We start from the raw sequence: 27,571 nt of genomic DNA, 5'->3' as shown, positions 1-27,571 counted from the left end.
AGTGCTAGAAGTTGGATAAGACCCAAGCATTGTTATTGCAGTGTTCTGTTGTTTGGAGAAGATTTTGAGTTAATTTGGCAAATGCCTGCATGTAATTGTATATAGGTGATTTTTTACAGTCGCCTTCACTTTTAGAGAATATTTTTTCTACTTAAGATTTCTAATTTGCAGATGTAACACTTATTTATTACTTCTTAGGCTAGTGATTTCAGCGATATGGCGAATTGGCCAACGCCAAGTGAATTAGTGAACACTGGAGTGAGTATTATTTTAAGGTTTTTTCCTTCATAAAGGGAAAATATTCTCATTTCAACATGCAGAATTTTATTTCAAATGTGGAGAATTACATTAATAAAGAAATGCTAAAAACTTAGCAGCCATCCTTTTTATAGTCTAACCCATTTTTCAGATACCTGATTTTATTCATCACATTGCCTTCATTTGATTGTATTCTCAGGAGGTAATCTTCGATTTAGAAGGGGTGGGTACCATGCTGTTATTTTTATGTAGTGACTACAATTAAAGAGATTAGTTTTTAATATGAGACTAAATTGAAGCCCATTTTGTTTCAGAATTTGCTATATGTGTATTTATGATATTCAATATGTATTGAAGGGCTAATTATATATACACATATGCATCATATATATATATTGTATCAAATCAGGAAGTGTTCAGTGAATGGATTTTTAATTTAAACTATGAAAGAAACTCTAAAAGATGGTTCTGAGATACTTTATCAAAGGACTTAAAAACATTTTTTTAATTTTTTTTTATTTTTTAACATTTATTTATTTTTGAGAGAGAGAGAGACAGAGCATGAACAGGGGAGGAGCAGAGAGAGAGGGAGACACAGAATCAGAAGCAGGCTCCAGGCTCTGAGCTGTCAGCCCAGAGCCCGACGCGGGGCTCAGACTCATGGACCATGAGATCGTGACCTGAGCTGAAGTCGGATGCTCAACCGACTGAGCCACCCAGGCGCCTCAAAAACATTTTTTTAACGTTTGTTTATTTTTGAGAGAAAGACACAGAGCATGAGGGGGAGAGGGACAGAGAGAGAGGGAAACACAGATTTGGAAGCAGGCTCCAGGCTCTGAGCTGTCAGCGCAGAGCCTGATGCAGGGCTTGAACTCAACGAACCGCAAGATCATGACCTGAGCTGGAGTTGGACACTCAACTGACTGAGCCACCCAGGCACCCCTATCAAAGGACTTTTTAGAGGAGTGGTAGCATATATGGTTATCTGGTTACATGTTTTCATTTGACACTGTACACTGTGCTATTTGTATTTTGTGCAGTATTAGCTTACAGTTGTAGATAATATACATTAATTTAAACAGCTTAGTGAGTGACATATAATAAACTGCACATGAAGTATACAACTTGATAAGTCTTGACCTGTGAAACCATCACCAAAATCAAGATAATAGGCTTAACCATTACCCCAAAAGCTTCCTCACACTCCTTTGTAATTCTCCCTGTCACATTCCCCTCATCATTCCTGGCAACCACTGATGCTTTTTGTCACTTATAGTTAATTTGCATCTCTTACAATTTTACATAAATAGAGAGTCCTAGAATAGGACTCCTTTTTCCCCCAGTTTTCACTTAATTATTTTGAGATTTATTTATGTCATTAACGAGTACCTGTAGTTCATTCCTTTTTATTGCCAAGTAGTATTTCATTTTATGAATGGAATGCTGCTTGTCTATTCGTCTATGGATGGACATTTGTGTTGATTCCAATTTGGGGCTGTTACAAATAAAGCTGCTCTATAAACATTTGTGTACAAAATTTTGCATGGATATATGCTTTCATTTTTCTTGAGTAAATACCAAGGTAGAATAGCTGGATTGTATGGTTGCAATGTGTTTAGCCTTTGCAGGAACTACCAAACTTCATTCCCCTAATACTCAGTGTATGGGAATTCAACTTGTGTCACACCTTCACAAATATTCCATAGAGTCAGTCTTTTAATCTGTTTCTATTAGGTGTGTGGTGGTATCACATTCTAGTTTTAATTTGCATTTCTTTGACTAATGATGCCAAGCACCTTTCCATTTATATTTGCTATCAGTATAACTTTTTGTTGGAGTGTCTGTTCAATTGTAGCCCATTTTTTGAAAATTTGAGTTGTTTTCTTATGATAGCATTTTGAGAGGTCATTATATATTTTGGATCCAAGTGCTTTATCAAATACTTAGCAAATATTTTTTCCCAATCTGTGGCTTGACTTTTAACAGTGTCTTTTGAAAAGTAGTTTTATTTTCAATAAAATTGTCATTTGTTTTGCAGTATTTAGAAAAGGTTTATTACCACAGTTTTTTAGATATGTTAGTGAAAATGTGCATGAAAATGATTTCATTCAGAAAACTTTTTGCAGAGTCAGAGTGTCATCAGCCAAGGAAATAAGAAGCTACAAAATAGAAAAGAAAGAGAAGACAAGGTTGAAAAGAGAATTAACACTGAGAGCAAAGAAAGCCGGGAAACAAAATTAGATGGTCCTGGTGAAAATGCCAGTGAGGATGAGGCTCAGTCAAGTAATCAACGAAAGAGAGGTTAGTTCATCTATAACTTCCACTTTTTCCACCAGTTTTATTGAGATATAATTGATAAAATAACATTGTATTAGTTTAAGGTATATAACACGATGATTTGATGTATGTATATATTGTGAAATGATTTCCACAATTTTATTTTATTAAAAAAATTTTTTTTAATGTCTATTTATTTTTGAGAGAGAGAGAGAGACAGAGCATGAGTGCGGGAGGGGCGCAGAGAGAGGGAGACACAGAATCCGAAGCAGGCTCCAGGCTCCACGTTGTCAGCCCAAAGTGGAGCTCTGACCCACAAACTGCAAGATCATGACCTGAGCTAAAGCCAGAGGCTCAACTGATTGAGCCACCCACGCACCCCTCCACAATTTTAGTTCACATCCATCACCTCCCAGTCACAATGTTTTGTTTTGTTTTTTTCTTATGATGAGAACTTTTAAGATCTAGTCTCTTAGCAACTTTCAAATATACAATACAGCATTAATAACTATAGTCACCATGCTGTATAGTATATCTCCAGAACTTATTTGTCTTATAACTGGAAGTTTGTACTTTTGATCACCTTCACTCATTTCCCCTATCCCCAGTAGCCACCAATTTGTTCTGTTTCTGTGAATTCAGCTTTTTTAGATTCCACATGTAAGTCAGTCTTTCTGGCTTATTTCACTTAGCATAATGCCTGCAAGATCCATCCATGTTGTTGCAAATGGCAGGATATCCTCTCTCATGACTGAATAGTATTCAGTTGTATATTTATACACCACATTTCCTTTATCCATTCATCTGTCAATGGACACTTACGTTTTTTCCATGTCCTGACTATTTTAAGTTAGATGGTCCTGGTGAAGATCTCACTGAGAATGAGGCTCATTCAAGTAGTTAATGAAAGAGAGGTTAATTCATATCTTCATTTTGATTTTAATTTTGTGAGGAAAGTTGTAATAATGAAGAATTGTATTTAATCAGTTGATTCCTAGTAGTCACCAATAGGTATTTTGGATTTCTTCAGGATACCATCTGCAATGGTAACTGATTTGCTTTTGTAATATTCTTAAACTATTCCTTTTTTCATTTTACTTGTACTTTATGTAGGTATAAAGCTACATAAGCTTTCCTTTTTTCATTTTACTTGTACTTTATGTAGGTATAGAATGAAGTTGCACTTATAGAGATGGGTATAGATAGATATTTTTAAGATATATTTCTTTTTTTTTTTTTCTTTTTTTTTTTTTATTTATTTTTTAATATATGAAATTTACTGTCAAATTGGTTTCCATACAACACCCAGTGCTCATCCCAAAAGGTGCCCTCCTCAATACCCATCACCCACCCTGCCCTCCCTCCCACCCCCCATCAACCCTCAGTTTGTTCTCAGTTTTTAACAGTCTCTTATGCTTTGGCTCTCTCCCACTCTAACCTCTTTTTTTTTTTTCCCCTTCCCCTCCCCCATGGGTTTCTGTTACGTTTCTCAGGATCCACATAAGAGTGAAACCATATGGTATCTGTCTTTCTCTGTATGGCTTATTTCACTTAGCATCACACTCTCCAGTTCCATCCACGTTGCTACAAAAGGCCATATTTCATTTTTTCTCATTGCCACGTAGTATTCCATTGTGTATATAAACCACAATTTCTTTATCCATTCATCAGTTGATGGACATTTAGGCTCTTTCCATAATTTGGCTATTGTTGAGAGTGCTGCTATAAACATTGGGGTACAAGTGCCCCTATGCATCAGTACTCCTGTATCCCTTGGATAAATTCCTAGCAGTGCTATTGCTGGGTCATAGGGTAGGTCTATTTTTAATTTTCTGAGGAACCTCCACACTGCTTTCCAGAGCGGCTGCACCAATTTGCATTCCCACCAACAGTGCAAGAGGGTTCCCGTCTCTCCACATCCTCTCCAGCATCTATAGTCTCCTGATTTCTTCATTTTGGCCACTCTGACTGGCGTGAGGTGGTATCTGAGTGTGGTTTTGATTTGTATTTCCCTGATGAGGAGCGACGTTGAACATCTTTTCATGTGCCTGTTGGCCATCCGGATGTCTTCTTTAGAGAAGTGTCTATTCATGTTTTCTGCCCATTTCTTCACTGGGTTATTTGTTTTTCGGGTGTGGAGTTTGATGAGCTCTTTATAGATTTTGGATACTAGCCCTTTGTCTGATGTGTCATTTGCAAATATCTTTTCCCATTCCGTTGGTTGCCTTTTAGTTTTGTTGGTTGTTTCCTTTGCTGTGCAGAAGCTTTTTATCTTCATAAGGTCCCAGTAATTCACTTTTGCTTTTAATTCCCTTGCCTTTGGGGATGTGCCGAGTAAGAGATTGCTACGGCTGAGGTCAGAGAGGTCTTTTCCTGCTTTCTCCTCTAAGGTTTTGATGGTTTCCTGTCTCACATTCAGGTCCTTTATCCATTTTGAGTTTATTTTTGTGAATGGTGTGAGAAAGTGGTCTAGTTTCAACCTTCTGCATGTTGCTGTCCAGTTCTCCCAGCACCATTTGTTAAAGAGACTGTCTTTTTTCCATTGGATGTTCTTTCCTGCTTTGTCAAAAATGAGTTGGCCATACGTTTGTGGGTCTAGTTCTGGGGTTTCTATTCGATTCCATTGGTCTATGTGTCTGTTTTTATGCCAATACCATGCTGTCTTGATGATGACAGCTTTGTAGTAGAGGCTAAAGTCTGGGATTGTGATGCCTCCTGCTTTGGTCTTCTTCTTCAAAATTACTTTGGCTATTCGGGGCCTTTTGTGGTTCCATATGAATTTTAGGATTGCTTGTTCTAGTTTCAAGAAGAATGCTGGTGCAATTTTGATTGGGATTGCATTGAATGTGTAGATAGCTTTGGGTAGTATTGACATTTTGACAATATTTATTCTTCCAACCCATGAGCAGGGAATGTCTTTCCATTTCTTTATATCTTCTTCAATTACCTGCATAAGCTTTCTATAGTTTTCAGCATACAGATCTTTTACATCTTTGGTTAGATTTATTCCTAGGTATTTTATGCTTCTTTGTGCAATTGTGAATGGGATCAGTTTCTTTATTTGTCTTTCTGTTGCTTCATTGTTAGTGTATAAGAATGCAACTGATTTCTGTACATTGATTTTGTATCCTGCAACTTTGCTGAATTCATGTATCAGTTCTAGCAGACTTTTGGTGGAGTCTATCGGATTTTCCATGTATAATATCATGTCATCTGCAAAAAGCGAAAGCTTGACTTCATCTTTGCCAATTTTGATGCCTTTGATTTCCTTTTGTTGTCTGATTGCTGATGCTAGAACTTCCAGCACTATATTAAACAACAGCGGTGAGAATGGGCATCCCTGTCGTGTTCCTGATCTCAGGGGAAAAGCTCTCAGTTTTTCCCCATTGAGGATGATGTTAGCTGTGGGCTTTTCATAAATGGCTTTTATGATCTTTAAGTATGTTCCTTCTATCCCGACTTTCTCCAGGGTTTTTATTAAGAAAGGGTGCTGGATTTTGTCAAAGGCCTTTTCTGCATCGATTGACAGGATCATATGGTTCTTCTCTTTTTTTTTGTTAATGTGATGTATCACGTTGATCGATTTGCGAATGTTGAACCAGCCCTGCATCCCAGGAATGAATCCCACTTGTTCATGGTGAATAATTCTTTTTATATGCCGTTGAATTCGATTTGCTAGTATCTTATTGAGAATTTTTGCATCCATATTCATCAGGGATATTGGCCTGTAGTTCTCTTTTTTTACTGGGTCTCTGTCTGGTTTAGGAATCAAAGTAATACTGGCTTCATAGAATGAGTCTGGAAGTTTTCCTTCCCTTTCTATTTCTTGGAATAGCTTGAGAAGGATAGGTATTATCTCTGCTTTAAACGTCTGGTAGAACTCCCCTGGGAAGCCATCTGGTCCTGGACTCTTATTTGTTGGGAGATTTTTGATAACCGATTCAATTTCTTCACTGGTTATGAGTCTGTTCAAGCTTTCTATTTCCTCCTGATTGAGTTTTGGAAGAGTGTGGGTGTTTAGGAATTTGTCCATTTCTTCAAGGTTGTCCAATTTGTTGGCATATAATTTTTCATAGTATTCCCTGATAATTGTTTGTATCTCTGAGGGATTGGTTGTAATAATTCCATTTTCATTCATGATTTTATCTATTTGGGTCATCTCCCTTTTCTTTTTGAGAAGCCTGGCTAGAGGTTTGTCAATTTTGTTTATTTTTTCAAAAAACCAACTCTTGGTTTCGTTGATCTGCTCTACAGTTTTTTTAGATTCTATATTGTTTATTTCTGCTCTGATCTTTATTATTTCTCTTCTTCTGCTGGGTTTAGGCTGCCTTTGCTGTTCTGCTTCTATTTCCTTTAGGTGTGCTGTTAGATTTTGTATTTGGGATTTTTCTTGTTTCTTGAGATAGGCCTGGATTGCAATGTATTTTCCTCTCAGGACTGCCTTCGCTGCGTCCCAAAGAGTTTGGATTGTTGTATTTTCATTTTCGTTTGTTTCCATATATTTTTTAATTTCTTCTCTAATTGCCTGGTTGACCCACTCATTCGTTAGTAGGGTGTTCTTTAACCTCCATGCTTTTGGAGGTTTTCCAGACTTTTTCCTGTGGTTGATTTCAAGCTTCATAGCATTGTGGTCTGAAAGTATGCATGGTATAATTTCAATTCTTGTAAACTTATGAAGGGCTGTTTTGTGACCCAGTATATGATCTATCTTGGAGAATGTTCCATGTGCACTCGAGAAGAAAGTATATTCTGTTGCTTTGGGATGCAGAGTTCTAAATATATCTGTCAAGTCCATCTGATCCAATGTATCATTCAGGGCCCTTGTTTCTTTATTGACTGTGTGTCTAGATGATCTATCCACTTCTGTAAGTGGGGTGTTAAAGTCCCCTGCAATGACCACATTCTTATCAATAAGGTTGCTTATGTTTATGAGTAACTGTTTTATATATCTGGGGGCTCCGGTATTTGGCGCATAGACATTTATAATTGTTAGCTCTTCCTGATGGATAGACCCTGTAATTATTATATAATGCCCTTCTTCATCTCTTGTCACAGCCTTTAATTTAAAGTCTAGTTTGTCTGATATAAGTATGGCTACTCCAGCTTTCTTTTGGCTTCCAGTAGCATGATAAATAGTTCTCCATCCCTTCACTCTCAATCTAAAGGTGTCCTCAGATCTAAAATGAGTCTCTTGTAGACAGCAAATAGATGGGTCTTGTTTTTTTATCCATTCTGATACCCTATGTCTTTTGGTTGGCTCATTTAATCCATTTACATTCAGTGTTATTAGAGAAAGATACGGGTTTAGAGTCATTGTGATGTCTGTATGTTTTATGCTTGTAGTGATGTCTCTGGTACTTTGTCTCACAGGATCCCCCTTAGGATCTCTTGTAGGGCTGGTTTCGTGGTGACAAATTCCTTCAGTTTTTGTTTGTTTGGGAAGACCTTTATCTCTCCTTCTATTCTAAATGACAGACTTGCTGGATAAAGGATTCTCGGCTGCATATTTTTTCTGTTTAGCACACTGAAGATATCATGCCAAGCCTTTCTGGCCTGCCAAGTTTCAAAGGAGAGATCAGTCACGAGTCTTATAGGTCTCCCTTTATATGTGAGGGCACGTTTATCCCTTGCTGCTTTCAGAATTTTCTCTTTATCCTTGTATTTTGCCAGTTTCACTATGATATGTCGTGCAGAAGATCGATTCAAGTTACGTCTGAAGGGAGTTCTCTGTGCCTCTTGGATTTCAATGCCTTTTTCCTTCCCCAGTTCAGGGAAGTTCTCAGCTATAATTTCTTCCAGTACCCCTTCAGCACCTTTCCCTCTCTCTTCCTCCTCTGGGATACCAATTATGCGTATATTATTTCTTTTTAGTGTATCACTTAGTTCTCTAATTTTCCCCTCATACTCCTGGATTTTTTTATCTCTCTTTCTTTCAGCTTCCTCTTTCTCCATAACTTTATCTTCTAGTTCACCTATTCTCTCCTCTGCCTCTTCAATCCGAGCCGTCGTGGTTTCCATTTTGTTTTGCATTTCGTTTAAAGCGTTTTTCAGCTCCTCGTGACTGTTCCTTAGTCCCTTGATCTCTGTAGCAAGAGATTCTCTGCTGTCCTGTATACTGTTTTCAAGCCCAGCGATTAATTTTATGACTATTATTCTAAATTCACTTTCTGTTATATTATTTAAATCGTTTTTGATCAGTTCATTAGCTGTTGTTATTTCCTGGAGATTCTTCTGAGGGGAATTCTTCCGTTTGGTCATTTTGGATAGTCCCTGGAGCGGTGAGGACCTGTAGGGCACTTCCCCCGTGCTGTGGTGTATAACTGGAGTTGGTGGGCGGGGCCGCAGTCCGACCTGATGTCTGCCCCCAGCCCACCGCTGGGGCCACAGTCAGACTGGTGAGTGCCTTCTCTTCCCCTCTCCTAGGGGCGGGATTCACTGTGGGGTGGCGTGGCCCGTCTGGGCTACTTGCACACTGCCAGGCTTGTGGTGCTGGGGATCTGGCGTATTAGCTGGGGTGGGTAGGCAAGGTGCACGGGGGCGGGAGGGGCAGGCTTAGCTCGCTTCTCCTTAGGTGATCCACTTCAGGAGGGGCCCTGTGGCAGCGGGAGGGAGTCAGATCCGCTGCCAGAGGTTTGGCTCCGCAGAAGCACAGAGTTGGGTGTTTGCGCGGAGCGAGCAAGTTCCCTGGCAGGAACTGGTTCTCTTTGGGATTTTGGCTGGGGGATGGGCGGGGGAGATGGCGCTGGCGAGCGCCTTTGTTCCCCGCCAAGCTGAGCTCTGCCGTCCGTCCGGGGGCTCAGCAGCTCTCCCTCCCTTTGTCCTCCAGCCTTCCCGCTTTCTGAGCAGAGCTGTTAACTTATGACCTCCCAGACGCTAAGTCGCGCTTGCTGTCAGAACACAGTCTGTCCGGCCCCTCCGCTTTTGCCAGCCCGACTCGGGGGCTCTGCTTGGCCGGCGAGCCGCCCCTCCGCCCCGGCTCCCTCCTGCCAGTCCGTGGAGCGCGCACCGCCTCGCCGCCCTTCCTACCCTCTTCCGTGGGCCTCTCGTCTGCGCTTGGCTCCGGAGACTCCGTTCTGCTAATCCTCTGGCGGTTTTCTGGGTTCTTTAGGCAGGTGTAGGTGGAATCTAAGTGATTAGCAGGACGCGCGGTGAGCCCAGCGTCCTCCTACGCCGCCATCTTCCAGAACACTCCGATATATTTCTTAAAAATTGTATGATAATTGTTTCTTAAATTTGCATTGGAACTGCTCCCTATTTTCAGTTTTGGTCAACTTTTTTTTTTTTTTCATAGCATCTCTCCATTAAATTACACTTAGAAGAAAAAATACTGTCCTTGTATCCTTTTACATATTTGTATGCAACTTTTCCTGTATCTAGGGACAGATTATGATTTAACTGCTTTGTAAAAGCATATACTCATTGAGTGTTCTGAGCCTAAGTAAAAGTGTCTTCACAGGGCTTTAGGCAGAAAAGTTCTTTAAACTGTTGAAAGGTCAGTAGCTGAAACAAGATGAACATTGGGAAAAGGGGCAGGAGATGTTGGTCCACATTGTGCAGGGCTTTCGTCACTTGGAATTAGTGTTTTATTTTGAGTGCCATGGGAAGCCATTAAAGCGTTTTAATTCTTGGTGGTAGTGTGGCATGGGAGGGGACATTTTATGAAGTGTTTCCAGTCAATTTCTTTAATAATGAATTAAACAATCTCCCATACATTGAATGCTTTTTTAAGTTTGTTTATTTTTTGAATTCTTTTTTAAATGAGTATCTAATCCTTAGCTGCAGGGTAAGCATATTAATTAGCCTATGTGATATGATGAGCCAAGGCTAATTGCTTAAAAGTGGTTGACAACTGGACAGACATGTTTGGAAAAAATTTCCCAGTTTCATAAACAAGTTTATCACTTAGCTTTTTCATACTTCTCAGATAGGTAAGTCTTTTTGACTTCCTGGAATTCATACAGATGACAGACCTGTCATCCTGCTTTAAAATTGTCTTGTTAATCGCTTCAATTAAAACTGATCAGCAAACACTAAAATCCAGGTTTTTATATTTAAATTCGTTTAATCAAGTCGTGAATTGACTCTCTTTAGAGCACACAGGTGTTTTTTTGTTTGTTTGTTTTGTTTTTTTTAATCTTCAGAGGAAGGGCTTTTTTATACCAGAAGGCTCACTGATAGAATTTATAGTATAGAATTCAGATAGATTTTTTTTTTTTTAAAGATCTTTCATATTCCTCTTCCTTGTCTGTCCACAGTTTGAAGGATTTATAGGAAATCAGTACTTTAGTTGCATACTGATAATTCCTTTTCCTTTAATTACCTTGGTAGTTTTTCCTTTGCACATGAGTCTTGTTTAGTCACAAATATATATTGAGCAAAAGACTAAACATTTAGAAACCTTAACTGTGGATTCCATGAATTAGGTAATCTTCAGAATTTCACCAAAGTGTAACAATTACAGTATCATGTATTCAACCAGAGAAGTTAAATTGCCTCTCTTAGGTTAGGAAAATGTATAGTAGCTATAAAAAGATTTATTAAGTAGTTAGACAGATTTTATACTCTAATTTTGAAAAACCTCTTTCATTTGTAGTAATCTAGATAAATCAATATTTTAGACAGTGACTTGAAACTGAATGTTTTGAATTACCAGCCAAACTTTCCAGTGTGTTCATTATAATGTCTTACCGGATATACCCCATTCTGAAGCCTGAGAGTCAAGTATTAGGAGTATTGTATTACACTTAACTATTTTTGAGGAGCTTTTTCATCAGAATTAAACAGAAGAGTGAGCATTTTGTTTGAAAGTAAAAGTTCTAAGGATACTCCATTAAGTGGCTTTTCACATGAACTTTAGAAATGTTTGCTCAGACAAGTTTATTAAGGAGCTTTGTGAGAAGAAGAAAATTATTTTGGTTCTCTACAAGAACATTTAAGGACAAAGTCTTCTGTTTAATTAAACCTTAGAGTCCATTCAGAATTGCAAAGCTTTAATGAAAATTGTGCATTGTCATTAAACGATTTTATTTTGTTTTTTTCAAGCTAATAAGCACAAATGGGTACCACTCCACTTAGATGATGTAAGACCAGACAGTCAAGAAAGACCAGGATCCCGAAACACCTCAAGATGTCAACCTGAAGCAAGTAAATCATCACATAACAATAGGAGAAATGATACACGAAGTAAGTTACATTCTAAAGGAAAAAATTTTGACACTAATGAACTTAGTCTTAATTTTTATAATTTTAATAGCCATGTATAGTATAAACTACTTAAAAATAAGTTGCAGACATTGTGCTTCTTTTAACACTAAGTTCCTTCAGAGTGTATATCTTAAGAACAGTAATGCAGTGTGACTGTACACAGGCAGATTTTCCCCATAATGTCTTTTTCAGTTTTTTTTCTCCCTCCTTTCCAGGATCTAATCTGAGATCAAACATTGCTTTTAGTCATCTGTTCTCTTTAGTCTCCATTAATCTGGAACGGTTCTTCTGCTTTTGTCTTTGATGACACTGATTTTTTTTTTTCTGAAGATTTTGTGACAGGTGGTAGATATCTCTCACTTTGGGTTTTCTGGTGTTTCCTCATGATTGGATTTGGGTTATGAATTTTTGGCAGGAATACTGCAGAAGTTAAATGATTTTCTTCTCATTGCATGGAAATGCACATGATCTTGTTTATGTTATTGCTGATATTAACTTTGAGCCCTGGGTTAAGATGATGTACTCTAGGCTTCTTTACTGTCAAGATGCTTTTTTCTCCTTTGTAATTAATATGTAATTTGTGAGAGAGATTTTGAAACTTTGAAAATACCTTCTCATCAGACTTTTCTCATGAGCTTTAGTTTCCATTGATGATTCTTACCTGATTCAATTATTACCATATTGCAATTGCTGATTTTTCTTACTGCATCATTACTTCTGTATTTATTAGTTGACATTCCACTATAAGGAATGACTTCCCTTATTACCGGTATGGATTTATGGCTTCTTATTTTTTCAATGTATTATAATCCATTACCATGATTATTTAGTTTGATACTCAGATTATCCCAGATTTGGCTGGTGGGAGCCTCTTACGGGTGGTATCTGTGTCCTTTTAAAAAAGCCAGCTTTACTGAGCTATAAATTATATGCATATAAAATACATTTACATTACTGTCACTTCTCCCAGCTATGAGTCTACTTTCTGTCAGGTTAGATTTGCCTTTTCTATGGTTTTATATAAATTTTGAACTATACAATGTACGTTATGAACTCTTATGTCTCCTTTTGCTCAGCATGTTTTTCAGACTTGTCAGTATTGTTCCATTTATCAGTAGTTTCTACCTCTTTATTTCAGAATAGTTTTCTCTTGAATGGATATCCCCCTGTATCCATTCATTTACACATGGACATTTGGCTTGTTTCTAGTTTTTGGCTATTATGAGTAATGCTGCTATGAACATTTGTGTACAAGTCTTTGGGCATGTGTTTTAGTTTCTCAGGTAAACACCTAGGAGTGGATTATTAGGTGGTAGGATGAGTGCATATTTGACTTTATTTTTTTAATTTTTTTTTTTTTCAACATTTTTTATTTATTTTTGGGACAGAGAGAGACAGAGCATGAACGGGGGAGGGGCAGAGAGAGAGGGAGACACAGAATCGGAAACAGGCTCCAGGCTCCGAGCCATCGGCCCAGAGCCTGACGCGGGGCTCGAACTCACGGACCGCGAGATCGTGACCTGGCTGAAGTCGGACGCTTAACCGACTGCGCCACCCAGGCGCCCCGCATATTTGACTTTAAAATAAATTGTCAAATTGTTTTCCAAATTGGTTGTACCATTTTGTATTTTCATCAGTAATGTTTCGTTCCTTTGCTATTTGTTAGGTCATATGTCTTCTGGAATTTTCCATATTTTGGACTTGCTGATTGCTTTGTTATATTTTTTTTAACACATTCTTGTGTCTTTTCTGGATATAATTTTTAAGGTTTGATTAGATTCAGGTTTATTTTTGTTTTGGTAGGACTACTTCTGAATGTGTATTTCTTACAGCAGTAAGAAAAAATTAGGTGTTTCACTTTTAGTTGTATTAAGTTTGAGTTGGTTCAGGTATTGTTAGTCTTATCCATTATAAACTGTCTCATCAGTCTTTCATTTCCCAGATATATGATACATTATTTCAATGGGATTTCTCACATCTCAGAAAGCCGAGGAGGACAGGAGGAGAATATGTAGCAACAATTAGATGAGCATTTGGTTTTATAGGTTTCTGAAATCTTAAGTCTGATAATTTAAAATTAAAAAGAATTTTTTTAAGTTTATTTTTGAGAGAGAGACACACACACACAGAGCATGAGCGGGAAAGGGAAGGGACAGAGAGAGAGGGAGACATAGAATCCAAAGCAGGCTCCAGGCTCTGAGCTGTCAGCACAGTGCCTGGTGTAGGACTCGGACTCACAAAGCCGTCTGATCATGACCTGAGCCGAAGTCAGACACTTAACTGGCTGAGCCACCCAGGTACCCCTTAAGTCTGATAATTTTAAAAGCATATATGTTGTCCTGTGAATGGGGAAGGCTTAAGAAAATTTACAAACATAATACCACTCAAAAGTTTCCAATTATGTTATGGAATACTTTAAAGACACAGAAGTTGAAAGAATTGTATAGTGAATACCTGTCTAACCACAACCTAGATTTAGTAATTTTGCTGTATTTAATTCCTCTATTTGTTGAATTATTTGAAAGTAACTTGCAGATAATCATGACACTTCAGCACTGATATTCAAAGAAAATGCAGCACCTAGGAAAAACCACAGTAATTCCCTAGTATCTTCTAAAACCTAGTTATATTTACTCAATTGTCCACAAAAATGACTTTAAAATTATGAAACTTTCTACAGAAAAACTGACCTTTTTTTGCCTTTGTATCATAGTTTCTCATATGTATCACTTTAATATTTTATTCGAAAAGTAATATATATTCATAATATATTTTACTTATTAAATATTGGGCATATAAGAAAACAGGGTTGTAAAGAACAAACATAAAATGAACACTGGGGACTCAGGACCAAGTTTAGAAATGTATATTACCATTACCTTTGAACTTCTGTGTGCCCCATGCAATTTCATCCCATTGCTTCCCTTCTCAGAAGAAAAAAGACCTGAATGTTTGTTGTTTGAATATTTTTATTTGAAGCTGACATTCAGTATGACTCCCATTAACATATTGTGACAGTACATTTTTTTTTTCGTGGCAGTAATTTTTAAACTTTAGTCTAATTTTCTTAGATTAATGCATATTGATGTATTGTTTTTTTTTCTTTTTTTAAGAATTTTTTTAAAATGTTTATTTTTGAGAGAGAGAGAGCAGGGGCAGGGGAGGGGCAGAGAGAGGGAAACACAGAACTTGAAGAGGGCTCCAGGCTCTGCACTGTCAGCACAGATCCTGACATGGGCTCGAACTCAGGAATTGTGATATCATGACCTGAGCTGAAGTCGGACACTTAACCGACTGAGCCACCCAGGCACCCCACCCCACATGTTGGTGTATTGTAAGTCCTTACGTTTGTTTTTTTTTTTCCCCCTGCTAAAGGGCATTTCAGTATTTGATAAAATCTCTTCTGTTGGTGGACATTTGGATTGTTTCAGTTTTTTTAAAGTGTAATAAATATTTACATTTTTATGCATGTTTTCCAGTAAACATGTACAAGAAGTTCTTTAGGGGTAATTTCTTTTCTTTTCTTTTCTTTTTTTTTGAGAGAGAGACAGAGACAGCACGAGTGGGGGAGGGGTAGAAAGAGAGGGAGAGACAGAATCCTAAGCAGGCTCCAAGCTGTCCGCACAGAGCCTGACACAGGGCTTGAACCCACAAACTGGGAGATCGTGACCTGAGCTGAAGTTGGACACTTAACCAACTGAGCCACCCAGGTGCCCCCTTTGGGGTAATTTCTTAAGACTGCAACCCATGAGTGCATTATGAAATTGGTGTACTGGGTGATGATCAGGTTTTTCCAAAAAACTTGATAGACTCAGAGTTCTTCACACAGAAAAATTTTTATGACAGTTGTGTTTAAATTACAAAAAATTTGTGTGTTCCAGGGTGTGATATACAGTAAGGCTTACTGTGGGTTGAGGCAGAAGTGTTTGAAAAAAAACTGTATTAGGGTATACATTGAAGAGGATTTGCAGCATCTAGGCCAGTGATTCTCAATAGAGATGATTTTCCCCCACTCCCAATGGGGCATTTGGCATTGTCTGGAGATAATACTGGTTTTCACAACTTGGAGGGGGTGGTGAGTGAGTGCTACTGGCATCTAGTTGGTAGAGGTCATGGCTGATGCTAAACATTCTGTAGGCCCCTACACTAGGGAGTTAGCTGGCTCAAAGTGTCAGTAGTACCAAGTTTGCAAAACCCTTGGTCTCTAAGATATTTGTACCTTCAAATTTATTTAATTATTCCAATTTGTTTTTCAAAGTGGATGTGCCTGACTTTGCTCTCACTAATTGTATACAATGTTCTACCTTTTCTTCTTGATCAATATTTGATTAATTATAGGACCTGAAAATATTTGTCAGACTGGGGTAGATCAAATATTCTTTGTCTTAATTTGCATTTCTCATGACCAATGAGGCTAAACACCACTTTTTGCTTATTGCCCATTTGCATTTCCTGTTTGACTACCTATCTTGTAGCCATTTTTCCCACTGAGTTACTGTGTGTGTGTGTGTGTGTGTGTGTGTGTGTGTGTGTGTGTATGTTTGTGTGTGTGTGCATGCACGATAGTGCATTCTATGTGTATTCTGGATATAATTCTTATATTGTACTGCAGATATCATCTCCCAGTTTGTTTTGTGTTTTCATTTCCTTTTTTTCTTTAAAAGGAATTTGTTTTACTTAAATAGAGATGTTTCTTTAAACATTCTGTAAAACTTTTTTAAGGAGTTTTTTGTTTTTTTTTTAAGGAGTTTTATATAATGCACATTCAGTAGTCTTGGAACGTCTTGAATCTTGAATAGTACCATCTTAACAAAGGACCTCTTCTTTTTTTAGTATATTATTTTCCTTATCAAAATGTTTTCTTTATGTCAATACTTTTGTGGACCCTCTTTCATGCCAGGGACATTTTGACCAATTCCTGTGAGCTCTCTTAAGTTAGTATCTATCTGAAGAATGCCTGGTTACTAACAACTTGTTACAAAATGGGGAGGGGTAGTTGCCATGTTTTCATAAAAATAGTCATGTTATTTACTGTTGCAAATTGGAATGTATAAAAATATTTTTGTTTTTAAAAGGTTGGAGGCGTGATAGAGAAAAGAGAGACGATCAAGATGAAGTTTCCAGTGTGAGAAGTGAGGGTGGTAATATCCGAGGTTCGTTTCGAGGGCGAGGAAGAGGCCGAGGACGGGGAAGAGGACGAGGCAGAGGAAATCCTCGATGTAGGACATGAATTTTGTTAAATTAGATAGAGTTTCAAAAAGTGTGCAAGCCATCTGTTAGTTTTGCCCACTATCCCATATAATGTTTTAACTAATATTTTTTGTCTGATAATTAAGGTGGTTTTGTAATTGTTACCCCTTCAAATACTTGACTTTGGATTTTTCTTTATAGTAACTGTTTCTCTTTTTTAAAAAAAAAAATCTGTAATCACTTTTCTTTCTCTTTATTCACATCAAGTGAACTTCGATTATTCATATGGTTATCGAGAACATGGTGAAAGGACTGATCAGCCATTTCAAACAGAACTTAATACCAGTATGATGTATTACTATGATGATGGTACAGGTGTGCAGGTGTATCCTGTGGAAGAAACATTGCTTAAAGAGTATATTAAACGCCAAATGTAAGTTGATCAGACATAGCAGATGGGATAGTAACCTCACACTTTAACATCGTTGATAGTGAATATGTTATAATACATTTTAAAGCCGTTTCTTAGTAAAATTGGTAGATTTTTAATAGTATTTTATGTTTTTATTTTTCTAGGAAATGTTAGTGAAGTATTTTTTAAAAATTTATATTTGGTTTATGTTGTTACATAAGACTTCTGCTTTGTTTACTATTCAGGTATTTCTCTGTTTAAAGGGCGTTAGTTGAAAGAATATTGTCATGGTATATTAGGAGTGATTAAATATAAGAATATAAAATTGCCATATAGATATTTGATGTTGAACAAGTGAAGCCTGGCTTATTATTTGCAAATAAATGGTTATATTGAAGTTCACAAATGAACATAAATGACAAAAAGTGGTGATAGATATATTTTTACTTAGCAAATGATTTCAAAATTCTAAGTTTGTTTTTTAACTTTTAAGTTCTCTTTCTTTGTGGCACATATTGAAGGGGAACTACCTAATCTTTTTTAGTTCAAACTTTTTATTCTAGTTTTCATAATAGTTGCCCTCTGAAGTACTGAAGTTGATGTTAGGAGAATATTCTATTGTCGTTAAGAGAAAAAATAACCCTTGTACATATTAGTGTTGTATAGAATGTTTTGCCTATTTATATAGTGTGTTTATATAGTGGTGAAAAAATGTCCTCAAGTGACTGGCATAACCAGTTTGCTGAAATTTGATTACTTTTTTATCCTTAACAAAGTAAAAGAAAAACTATTTTTGAAAGGGTTTAAGTATCTTGAAAACATCTATATTTAAGAAAGAAAATTGACTCTGTTAGAAAATAATTTCTTCATCGGCATCATCCAGGCATTTTCCTGGGATGTCTTCATGGTGGATTTGATTGGCTTACATACAATACGAAGCAACTTGTTTATTTTGTTCTTGCTTCTTTTGTTACAGTTGACGCAAACACTGAAGAAAAGGGCCTTTTTATGGGCAGAAAGTGCCTGGCATGTGGCTATCAACTTCAAACCACTATTCCTGTCTTTTTTGTAACTCTTGCTGCCAGGTCCCTTCTGAGACCTGACAGTGGATATGCAACTCCATGTCAGGATAATCGGCCTCCAATGTGCTCATACAAGTGAGGGAGGAACAGAGAGCTACTTCAGTGTTGACAAAATTTCTGATCATGCAGTGTAGAATCCAGAGCTTCTAAGGTAGGACATGATAATGTCCCCTAGGACACTGAACAAAATGTCAGACACAGCACTGGGCATGACTCCTTTTTTTCTTGTTACTGTTTTAGCAATAGGGTTTTTGGCAGATGTTAGAGTACCAGGTTTAGAATGGCTCTTTACTGTTATTCTTCGATTAGTGGACTTCTGGAGGAGTCATGCTTTCGACTTTGTTTTCTTTGAGGTTTCTCATACTTAATATAGATAGGCTCATTGAGTAGGGTTTACATTTTTCTCTTTGAGAAGTTACTGAAAACTTTCTTGCATTTGTGGAAAATTATGCTAAATATATTTTGAAAGTAAGAGGCTTAACTGTATTAGGGACGATTGAGTTTTTAAAATTATTTTAACTGAAAAAGTATTGTCATTTTTTATATCAGAATATTAAAAATTTAAGATCTTGATTATTTCTAGCCAGGACAGTCTCTTTTGACATTCACATTTAGAGATGAGTAGTTTGTAGCCCATTAGAAGTTTAAAAAATAAATACCATAGGTAATAGGGTGATTTATGAATTTATTTAGATACTAAGATTTTCATGAAGTAGTAGAATAAAAAACCATCTTATTAATGATTCAGAGAAGTTTTTGTCTAAGAACGGTTTTAACTTGTGACTAAATCAAATGTCTTAATGTGTGAAAATTTAGAATTTAAGCATATGTATCATGTGCCACTATGTCAAGTACTGTGAAAAGGACTTTTGAAGTGTATGATGTGCCCACCACATGCCAGGCACTATGAAAAGGGCTTTTGGAGGTATAACAAAATCAGAATTTTTGTTTCTTCAAGATTTAAGATTTTTTTCTTCAGTGTTTAAAACAAGTAAATGATTTACTAGTGTTACTGAGATGTCAGTAGTAGTTCACTGATCCAAGGGAGCTTTGCGCTTTGATCACTGGATAAATATCTGAGTATAAAGAAACAACTTGAGTATTTACATTTCTAAAATAAGATTTTTTTCTCCTAGTGAAAAGTAGCTCAAAGCCATTTCTCATTTATGGGTGATTATTTCTTCAAAGTTAGATTTTGACCTAAATATTTCAAGGGTATCTTTAGTAACCCTGTGTTACTAAATACATGAGTTGGTGTGCTTTCTCATAATTTGCCACCGATCTTTGATAACTGTCTCTGATTTGGGAACAGTATAGGATTATTAACTTGTAGGCCATATCATCACTGATGTCATGTATTTCTTTTGTATTCTTTTCTACATTTTCCCCCATTTGTCCTCTTGTTCTCTCTAGAATTCTATTTTTGTTTTTCTATATGGAGGCTGTAATTTAAAAAAAAAATTATTTTTAATGTTTATTTTTGAGAGACAGAGCAAGCGTGAGTGGGGAGGGGCAGAGACAGAGACAGAGACACAGAATCCAAAGCAGGCTCCAGGCTCTGAGCTGTTGGCCCAGATCTTGACTTGAGGCTTGAACTCGTGAGCCATGAGATCATGACCTGAGCCGAAGTCAGATGCTCAACCCACTGAGACACCCAGGCACCCCATGGAGGCTGTAATTTTAAACTTGTTTCTCAAATGCCACTATTGAATATACTCATATTATCTTTGTATCTTAGAACTTATAGTTATTGATCATACAGTTTATCCATTTACATTTCTCTCTACTTTCCTAGAGAAGATTAAGGTATCTAAGCTAGCTTTTTCTGTATTTTTTTCCCCATGTACCTCATGGTACCCCATGTACCCCCATGTATCATAGATATTCCTTGTTCAGCTGTATATTCTGTTCATTCTTAAATGTCTTTTATAGTTCTCTCCATCAAAGATACAGGGAGATCTTGTAGATATATAATTGTGTGTGTACCCTTGTGCTCATGTATTCACTCAGTTTTTACTCAGTAGCTTTGTACTGGTTGCTAGCATTCAGGATTAAACAATATCACTACCCTGTCTATTTAGAAAACAAAACAAACTAATCTACTCTGTAAACTTCACAAAGAGTACTTCCAAGAAAGCTGTTCTCAGTGATGTGGGAAAAGTTGGAAGGCAATCTGTTGACATGTGTTTAGTTGTTATTTAGTGTTTAAATGAAACAAGTTAAAGTAGCTTTTAATAAAAAGTTTCCTTTAATTGACTCATTAAAAAAAATCAGTTATTGAACTGTTTTAAAGTAAAATGCTGGTTAATTCTTTATGCTTAGGTAAAGTTGATCTAAGTAGAAGTTAATGTTAGTTTTTTGGAAGAGAATCAGTATTTTAAGTTTCTTTCTACTCATGGATAAGAAATTATAACTTGGTAGGGCTTTGGTCTTGTATTTACGTTCTATGTTGTATTAAATCTGTATATTACTAATAAAATAATTTTAAAGCTGTTGATATATAAGTGATAGATATTTTTGTTTCCTATTGAATAAATTAAACTTATGTTTACTTATTTTTGCTTGTTTCTTTTTTTCAGTGAATATTACTTCAGTGTAGAAAATTTGGAACGGGACTTCTTTCTTAGGAGAAAGATGGATGAACAGGGTTTCTTGCCTATTTCCCTGATTGCTGGTTTCCACCGTGTTCAGGCTCTCACTACAAACCTTAATCTCATTTTAGAGGTAATTATTCATTTAAAAAATAGTTGCAAAACAGTCTGTACTTTCCATTCAATTATGCTATAAAGTAACTCTCCTCTAAAAATTATATTAAAAAACTTAAAGGGGTGCCTGGGTGGCTCAGGTGGTGAAGCGTCCCAACTTTTGATTTCCATTCAGGTTATGATATCAAGGTCATTAGATCTAGTCTCCCTGCTTGGGATTCTCTCTCTCCTCTCTTTCTCTCTGCCCCACTCCCTCTCTCTCCCTCTCTCTCTCTCTCTCTCTCTCTCTCTCTCTCTCTCTCAAGTATTTAAAAAAAAAAAGGAGGGACACCTGGCTGGCTTAGTCTGTAGAGCATCTGACTTCAGCTCAGGTCATGAACTCATAGTCTGTGGGTTTGAGTCCTGAATTGGGCTCTGTGCTGACAGCTCAGAGCCTAGAGACTCCTTTGGATTCTGTGTCTCCCTCTCTCTTTCTGCCCCTTCCTTGCTTGTGTTCTGTCTCTCAAAAAATGAATAAATGTTAAAAAAAAAAAATTAAAAAAAAAACGTAGGAAAAAAAAAGCAAAAGATTAGACTACATCTCATGGCTTTTTTTTCATTTTATAAGACCCAAATAAATTTGTAACCTTGGAGACTCCTCAAAGATTTACTAATGATGTTACCACCTGTGTTTAACCTGACCCTTCAAACTTGGACCTTCTTGAGTGTTTTTGGTTCTTTAAGTCTTCTTCAGGTTGCTGCAAAATGGCATGTATTTCTATTTATTAAAATTTTGAGAGTTTTTCATGTGCTATAGAAAGGGTAATTTAAAACAGTCTTTCCAGATGTATTCTTAATGCTTTTATTAAATTTTGTGTCCTGCTCTAGAAATGCTTTGAACATTTTTGTTTTTCTGTTGCCTACATAGGTGTAATCAAATTTGCCCTTTGGCTACAGTTTTTTTTTTTTTTTTAATTTTTTTTTTCAACGTTTATTTTATTTTTTGGGACAGAGAGAGACAGAGCATGAACGGGGGAGGGACAGAGAGAGAGGGAGACACAGAATTGGAAACAGGCTCCAGGCTCTGAGCCATCAGCCCAGAGCCTGACGCGGGGCTCGAACTCACGGACCGTGAGATCGTGACCTGGCTGAAGTCGGACGCTTAACCGACTGCGCCACCCAGGCGCCCCCTTTGGCTACAGTTTTGAAAGACTTGATATTGTCAGTTTTTTGAATAATAGATATGTAGTGGTTTTTTATTGAGGCTTTAATTTGCATTTCCCTAATGACTAATGATGTTGAGCATCTTTTTATGTGTGTATTTACCATCAGTGTATCTTATTTGTTGAAATGTCTCGTCAGATATTTTGCCTATTTTTATTGGAGGGTTTTTATTTTATTCTTTTTATTGTAAGAGTTCTTTATTGTGGATACAAGTGCTTTGTGTGTATTTTACAGATTTTTTTTCCCCAGTCTTTGGCTCATGTTTTCATTTTCTTTTCTTTTTTTTTTATGTTTGTGTTTGAGAGAGAGGGAGCGTGAGCCAGGGAGGGGTAGAGAGAGAGACAGAGAATCCGAAGCAGGCTCTGTGCTGGCAGCAGCGAGCCTGATGAGGGGCTAGAACTCATGAACCATGAGATAATGACCTGAGCTGAAGTTGGATGCTTAACTGAGCCACCCAAGGGTCCCTCATCTTTTAATTTTCTTAACAGATTTCTTTGACTTTTTTAGCAATTTGTTTTGAGCATGTGTGCTCCATGTTTTAAAAACTAGTTACAGGAAGAGTCAATATTTCAAAACAATATAAACTAGCGATTTATTTGTTGACATGTAATTAATGAGTCTTTGTTTTATGAAAGAAGTTACCTCAAACAATGTCATTGTTGCATTTATTAATACTATTTAAAGTTTATTTGTAATTTTAAGAACTGTTTTTTCCTGCAAAGCTTAGTATTCATAAAAATATAATATTTGTAGTAGAATGAGTTTATTAAGTACTTCCGTTGTCCGTGCTAATAGCAAAGATCTATTCTAGCTGTCATTTTCAATGAAGTTGTGACTGATTTCCCCGACTCTCTGTACTTTGTAGGAATCTGGTTCTAATTTTATTATATGTTTTTTTGGTCTATTGGTATTCCCAATAAACCCTCAAGCATAATTTTCAAGTTATTGATTATCTGCTTCCTTACATCTTCTAGTAGAAGATGTAGTAGAAGGGAAGGAATATTTAAAAGAACTTTGGCATTACTGTTATGGTTACAATTATCGATAGAGAAAGAAATACTGCTATTATTGAAATACAGAAATACATAAGCACAGTGATTTAGAACAGTATAGATCTGCATTCATTTAATATTCATTATGCACCTTTCCCACTGTAATGAATGGAAAAGTTGTCCTTTATCTGTTAAGTGGGAAAAATTGTCCTTTATCTGTTAAGAATGTAAGATTTCATTGGGTTTTGCAATATAAACATAGTAATTTAGAGCATGGACTTGACAATCTGCATGTACATCCTTGTAGCTCTGTGACCTTGGGTAATGTCCTGAGACTTCTATAAAGTGGAAATCCTAACACTACCTACTTCATAGGGTAGTCCTAGAGATGAAATGTGTGATGACAGTATCTGACACAAACAGTAAGCCTTAAATAATGATTTACTGCTCTTGTTAGTTTTCAAGGATGTCCTTCTGTTCATTCCTGTTTTTGGATTTTCATTTACTTTCTATCAACTTTTTGCTATATGTAGCTTAATACGCTCAAATTTTTTCGTTCTTGAAAAGAACGATCAAAAGAGGTAAAATATACTTGAGCTCACACCCCTATCTGCCCTAGTTGAGGTTTTCCTTTGTTTTTTTATTTTTGTTTTTTTAGTTTTATTTTGGAGAGACATAAAGAGCACATGAGCAGGGGAGAGGGACAGAGAGAGAGGGAGAGAGAGAAAGAGAGAGAGAGAACATCTCAAGTAGGCTCCATGCTCTGCGTGGAGCCCGATTCAGGGCTGTGTCCCTCAACCCCAGGATCGTGACCTGGGCAGAAATCAAGGCTCAACTGACTGGGCCATCCAGGCGCCCCTGGTTGAAGTTTTCTACACAGCCTATCTTACTGAGTCTGTTTACTCCCATTCATTTTCAGCTTACTGTACTTTTTTTTTTACTTTGATACATGAATATTACGATTACTGTTGTAGTGATATTTATCATAATGTACATATCATGTACATAATTATAGTACAGTATTCTTGTCTATAGTCCTCATACTGTGCATGAAATCTCTGTCAATTATTTACTACTCATTGCAAGTTTGTGCCCTTAAACATCAGTCTTATCTCCCCCACCGTTTCCTGGTAAACACTATTTTATTCTTTTTTTATTTAAAGTTTCATGCTTTTAGATTCCACATATAAGTGATATCATGTAGTACTTGTCTTTCTGTCTCACTTATCTCATTTAGCATAATATGCTCAAGGTCCATCCATGTTGTTGCAAGTGGCAGGTTGTCCTTTCTCTAGGCTGAATAACATTCTGATATCTATCTATCTGTATATATCAATATATAGATATATATATCACATCCTCTTTATCCGTTCATCTATTGATGAGTATTTAAATTGTTTCCATATCTTAGCTACTGTGAATAATGCTGCAATAAATGTGAGCATGCAGATATCTCTTTAGAATCCTGTTTTTATTTTTTGGGGGTATATCCAGTAATTGGAATTACTGGATCATATGGTAGATCCAGTTTACTGCATTCTTGATTCTTGCTCCACAGCTGAGGTCTATTTGTGTCTTCCTTTTTTTTTTTTTTTTTCCCTTAATCCAATTAATCCTGGAACTTTAGCTAATCAGTTCTGTAATTCTATTCAAGTTATTTAACCCCTTCATGCTTGTTTTCTCATTGTTAAAAGAGGGCAAATAATACTTAAAGTATTATAGAGTATAAGGGCTTAAGGGAAGTAATTAATACAGTATTTGTGAAGTCCTTAGATCTATGCCTACTACTCTTATCTGAAACCTTGTTTTCAAAATTGGCTGACTGTGGTTCCTCAGAATGTGTGCTGGTGTCTTATCTCTAAGTCTTCACACATGAAAATCTTTACTCTTGATACCAGGCATAGGACCAGGAACTAGGAATACATTATCTATGTATTCTAACATTGGTAGTTATTCATAGTAATAGATACCATTAAGAAAAGGACCAGGGGTGCCTAGGTGGCTCAGTGGGTTGAGCGTCCCAACTCTTGATTTTGGCTCAGGTTATGATCTCATGGTTTTGTGAGTTCAAGCCCCACCTTGGGCTCTGTGCATTGACTGTGCAGAGCCTGCTTGGGATTCTTCCTCTCTCTGCCCCTCCCCCACTTATGTTCCTGTTCTCTCTTTCTCTAAAGATAAATAATCTTTAAAAAAAAAAAAAGCACCAACATTACTAGAAAAAGCTTCAGGTGTCTAGAAATGTTAACTGTACACTTTAACTCATTGTTTAGGAGTTCAGGATAAACATGGTTTGGCTTTATTAAAACTCTTGTCTAGATCTTTTCCTTAATTTTGTGCAAAACATAATTTTTGTCTGATGCTAAATCTAAATCACAGCTTCTGGTCTCTTTATGTTCTTCTTGAGCTTTTTTTTCAATAGGGAATAAATTCCCTGTGATTCAAGAATCAAAGGTTATGTAGTGAAGAATTTCTTCCTTCCCATGTTTCTCCAACAGTGAGTTAGTTAAATCTTTCTTGGTGATTGTTACTTCTATCATTGTTACTTCTTTTCTGTTTATTAATTCTCTTGAGATAGTTCATGTTATACTACATGCATAGTTATGCCTTTCTTTCTAAAAACAGTATATATTGGAAGATTACTCAATAGTTGTATATAAAGAACTTTGGTTTTTTTCCCCTCAGATTTTTTCTTTTGAATTGAGGCATAATTTATACACTGTATGTTATAAATCATAGGATTATAGATTACTTTTCCCTATGAATATAGTTGTGTAACCAATACCCAGATTAAGATATAGAACATTTTCAACATACCAGGCAGCTGCCTTATGTCCCCTCCTAACCTGTACTACTATGCTCTTCTTGAAGGTAATTACTTCTTTAGAGTTCTCTCATTTGTTTTTTAACTTCACATAATCAGAGGTGTGTATATTTTTTTGTATCTGACTTATAGTTACCATTTCTGTGAGATTTATCCATGTTGTTGGTGTGTAGCGGTTGTTCACTATCCATTTTAGGTTAGTATTTCCTTGTATGAATATAATACAATGTACTTTTCCATGCTCCTGTTTGTAGATACCTGGGTTCTTTACAGTTTGAATCTGTGGTACTGTTGTGAACATTATTGTATGTATTTTTTGATGGACATATGTACTTTCTTGTGAAATGATGGGTGTATACACACACACACACACACACACACACACACACACACACACACACACACACTTAGCTTTTGAAGATACTGCTAAGCATTTTTTCCAAATTAATGAACCAATTAAAACTACCACCATTGAGAGTTTCACTTGTTCCACATTCTACCAACACTATTGGCAGTCTTTTTCCAAACATTGTTTTGAAAAATTTAAACCATTAAGAAAGTTTCAAGGTTTGTTTTTTTTTAATTATTTTCTTTTTAACATTTACTTATTATTGAGAGACAGAGAGACACAGAGCATGAGCAGGGGAGGGGCCGAGAGATGGAGAGACACAGAATCTGAGGCAGGCTCCAGGCTCTGAGCTGTCAGCACAGAGCCCGATGCGGGGCTTGAACTCACAAACCACAAGATCATGACCTGAGCTGAAGTCGGACGCTTAACTGAGCCATCCAGGCACCCCTCAAGGTTTTTGTTTTTGTTTTTGTTTTTTAATTCAGGTATAAATAGCATGCTGTAAAATGCAGAGGTCTTAGGTATTTATTTTGAGTTTTGGAATTGTGTAAGCCTGCCCCCAAAAGGATATAGCCCATTACTCTAAAAACTTATTTAATGGTCTTTCCAGTCACAGTCAGTCCTCCCCTACCAACCCTCTGCTCCATCCCAAACTACTTTTCTTATTGTATCAGGATAGATTAGTCTTTATTTGTACACATTTGTGTAAATGGAATTCTTCTGTCTCCTGACTCTTTCATTTATAGTTTTTGAAATTCATACATGTTGTTGCAGGATCTGGATGCTGAGTATACTGTACTACAGTTTACTACCAGGGTGTCATTGCTTCTAGAATGTTCAGTAGACAAAACTGGGAAAATGTTAGGAAAAAAATATAGATATCACCAATTCAAACTTTTTATTTTAGGCTTCTTCCTTATTTCCTTTATTCTGTGTTTCAGACTCTCTATTTTTTTCAGAGAGTATCCTGATTCCCATCAAAAGAGTTTGTTTTTAAATAATTTGTAATACTAATTTTAAAGTACTGTCCAGTTATGGAAAATGTAACTTGAAAAGTAAGTAGTATACTAAAGGCATA

At 36.6% G+C, this 27,571-nt stretch overlaps 1 protein-coding gene across 19 annotated transcripts in view; it reads left to right on the top strand.

The window, feature by feature from the left end:
* Positions 1 to 27,571, top strand: part of LARP1B (La ribonucleoprotein 1B) — a 137,158-nt gene that overhangs the window by 11,721 nt on the left and 97,866 nt on the right. For 18 of the 19 annotated variants that reach the window (XR_009259317.1, XR_009259316.1, XR_009259315.1 and 15 more), the window contains 6 exons: positions 199 to 258; positions 2,385 to 2,559; positions 11,578 to 11,718; positions 16,815 to 16,958; positions 17,197 to 17,362; positions 21,003 to 21,147. Coding sequence is in view for 15 of the 19 variants with exons in the window: in XM_058721405.1 (XP_058577388.1) it covers positions 199 to 258; positions 2,385 to 2,559; positions 11,578 to 11,718; positions 16,815 to 16,958; positions 17,197 to 17,362; positions 21,003 to 21,147 (831 nt within the window). In the remaining 4 variants the exon portion in view is untranslated. The remainder of the gene's footprint in view (positions 1 to 198; positions 259 to 2,384; positions 2,560 to 11,577; positions 11,719 to 16,814; positions 16,959 to 17,196; positions 17,363 to 21,002; positions 21,148 to 27,571) is intronic. The other variant, XM_058721403.1, reaches the window with a different exon arrangement.

The sequence above is a fragment of the Neofelis nebulosa genome, chromosome 3 (genome assembly GCF_028018385.1).
Source record: "Neofelis nebulosa isolate mNeoNeb1 chromosome 3, mNeoNeb1.pri, whole genome shotgun sequence".
Lineage (NCBI taxonomy): Eukaryota > Metazoa > Chordata > Mammalia > Carnivora > Felidae > Neofelis > Neofelis nebulosa.
The sequence above is the reverse complement of the archived record's forward strand: the minus strand, read 5'-3'. Positions and strand labels throughout refer to the sequence as shown.